The following is a 1,396-nucleotide window of genomic DNA, read 5'->3' on the forward strand; positions in this document are numbered from 1 at the left end:
AAGCAGCGGCAGCAGCAACAGCCTCACGCCCAGCAGCAGCAGCAGCAGCAGCAGCAGCGCGTACCCGCATTTGGTCTGCCTTGGGGAGGTGCTGCCAGCCAAACCACTGGGCCAACTGGGCCTGCCAATGTCTTGCCAAAAAAGGAGGACAAATTACCAAAGTGGTATTCGAGCACAAATAAGCTGGCGGAGACCTCAAGACTCGTCCCTTTAAAATGGGTACTGCAGCAGTAGAGGGGCCCCCAGGGGGGCCCCCCTTGGTGGCCCCCTGGGGGGCACCCTGAGGGGCCCCCTGGGGGGCCCCCTGGGGGCCCCCGGAGGTCTCCCAGCAACGCCCTAAGGGGGCCCCACACCCACACCCACAGCCCGCGCTGACGTGGGGCCCCCAGGCTGGGGCCCCCTCTAAAGACCCACCAGGAGAGGCGCAAGGAGGGGCCCCACAGGGGGCCCCATAGGGGGCCCCACAGGGGGCCCCACAGGGGGCCCCATTAGGTACCCCACAAGAAACCCCAGAGGGTGCCCCACTAAATCCAGGCCCGCAAGGAATCTCTTCAAGAGATGGAATGTCGCATGCAGCATCTGTTGCTGCTGCTGCTTCCTCTGCTGCTGCGGCTGCTGCGGATGGTGCTGCTGCTGCCTCTTGCTTTCGTCTCTTTCTCGTAACAGTAGTAGCAGCAGCAGCAGCAGCAGCTCCATGACCTTCCATCTGCTGCTGCTGCTCTTGCTTAGGTCGCCCTCGCCGCTTGGCCCGCTGGGGCTCCGCAGAAGACTCCACAGGGGCCCCTTCAGGGGGCCCCCCAGGGGGCCCCTCAGGGGGCCCCTCAGGGGGCCCTGCAGGGGGCCCCTCATGAGGGCCTGCAGGGGGCCCCACAGGGTTCCCCATAGGGGGCCCCTCGGGGGGCCCCCCAGGGGGCCCCTCGGGGGGCTCCTCAGGGGGCCCCCTTGGGGGCCCCTCTGTCTCTTGCCGCTGGAGGTAGGGCAGCTGCGCAAGCCTGAAGGCCTCCTGCATGTGCGCCGACAGGAGAAGGCCGTGGTGTGTGGGGCGAGAGATATTTGCTTCCTGCAACAAAAGGAGACACAAAAGAAGACATGCAGCAGCAGCAGCAGCAGCAGCAGCCACTGAGGCAGCAGCAGCAGCCGCCAAAGGAAACGCAGCAGCAAAGGCGCAGCAGCAGCAGCAAGGGCGCTGCAGCAGCACCGAAAACGCAGCAGCAGCAGCAAAGGCGCAGCAGCAGCAGCAGAGTAGTTGCTGCTACTGCGTTTGAGCGCAGCAAGGCAAAAGGACCAGAAAAGGACTTATTGAAATAAATCTCACAATCTGGAGAACTCTGGAAACTCTTTGCATGCGGGCTTTGAGGCTTTTGGGGCTTTCTTTGCCCCGCAGCTGCCACTCGGC

At 64.4% G+C, this 1,396-nt stretch overlaps 1 protein-coding gene across 1 annotated transcript; it reads right to left on the minus strand.

Moving 5' to 3' along the window:
- Positions 1-402: 402 nt before the first annotated feature.
- On the minus strand, positions 403-1,060 carry ETH_00036465 (uncharacterized protein; the record flags this gene model as incomplete). The annotated part of the gene is made up of 1 exon (XM_013380120.1): positions 403-1,060. A coding segment is annotated over one exon (658 nt), but the record flags the coding sequence as incomplete, so codon positions are not given.
- Between the last annotated feature and the right edge of the window lie 336 nt (positions 1,061-1,396).

The sequence above is a fragment of the Eimeria tenella genome, genomic scaffold (genome assembly GCF_000499545.2).
Source record: "Eimeria tenella Houghton genomic scaffold, Eth_scaff4463, whole genome shotgun sequence".
NCBI lineage: Eukaryota > Apicomplexa > Conoidasida > Eucoccidiorida > Eimeriidae > Eimeria > Eimeria tenella.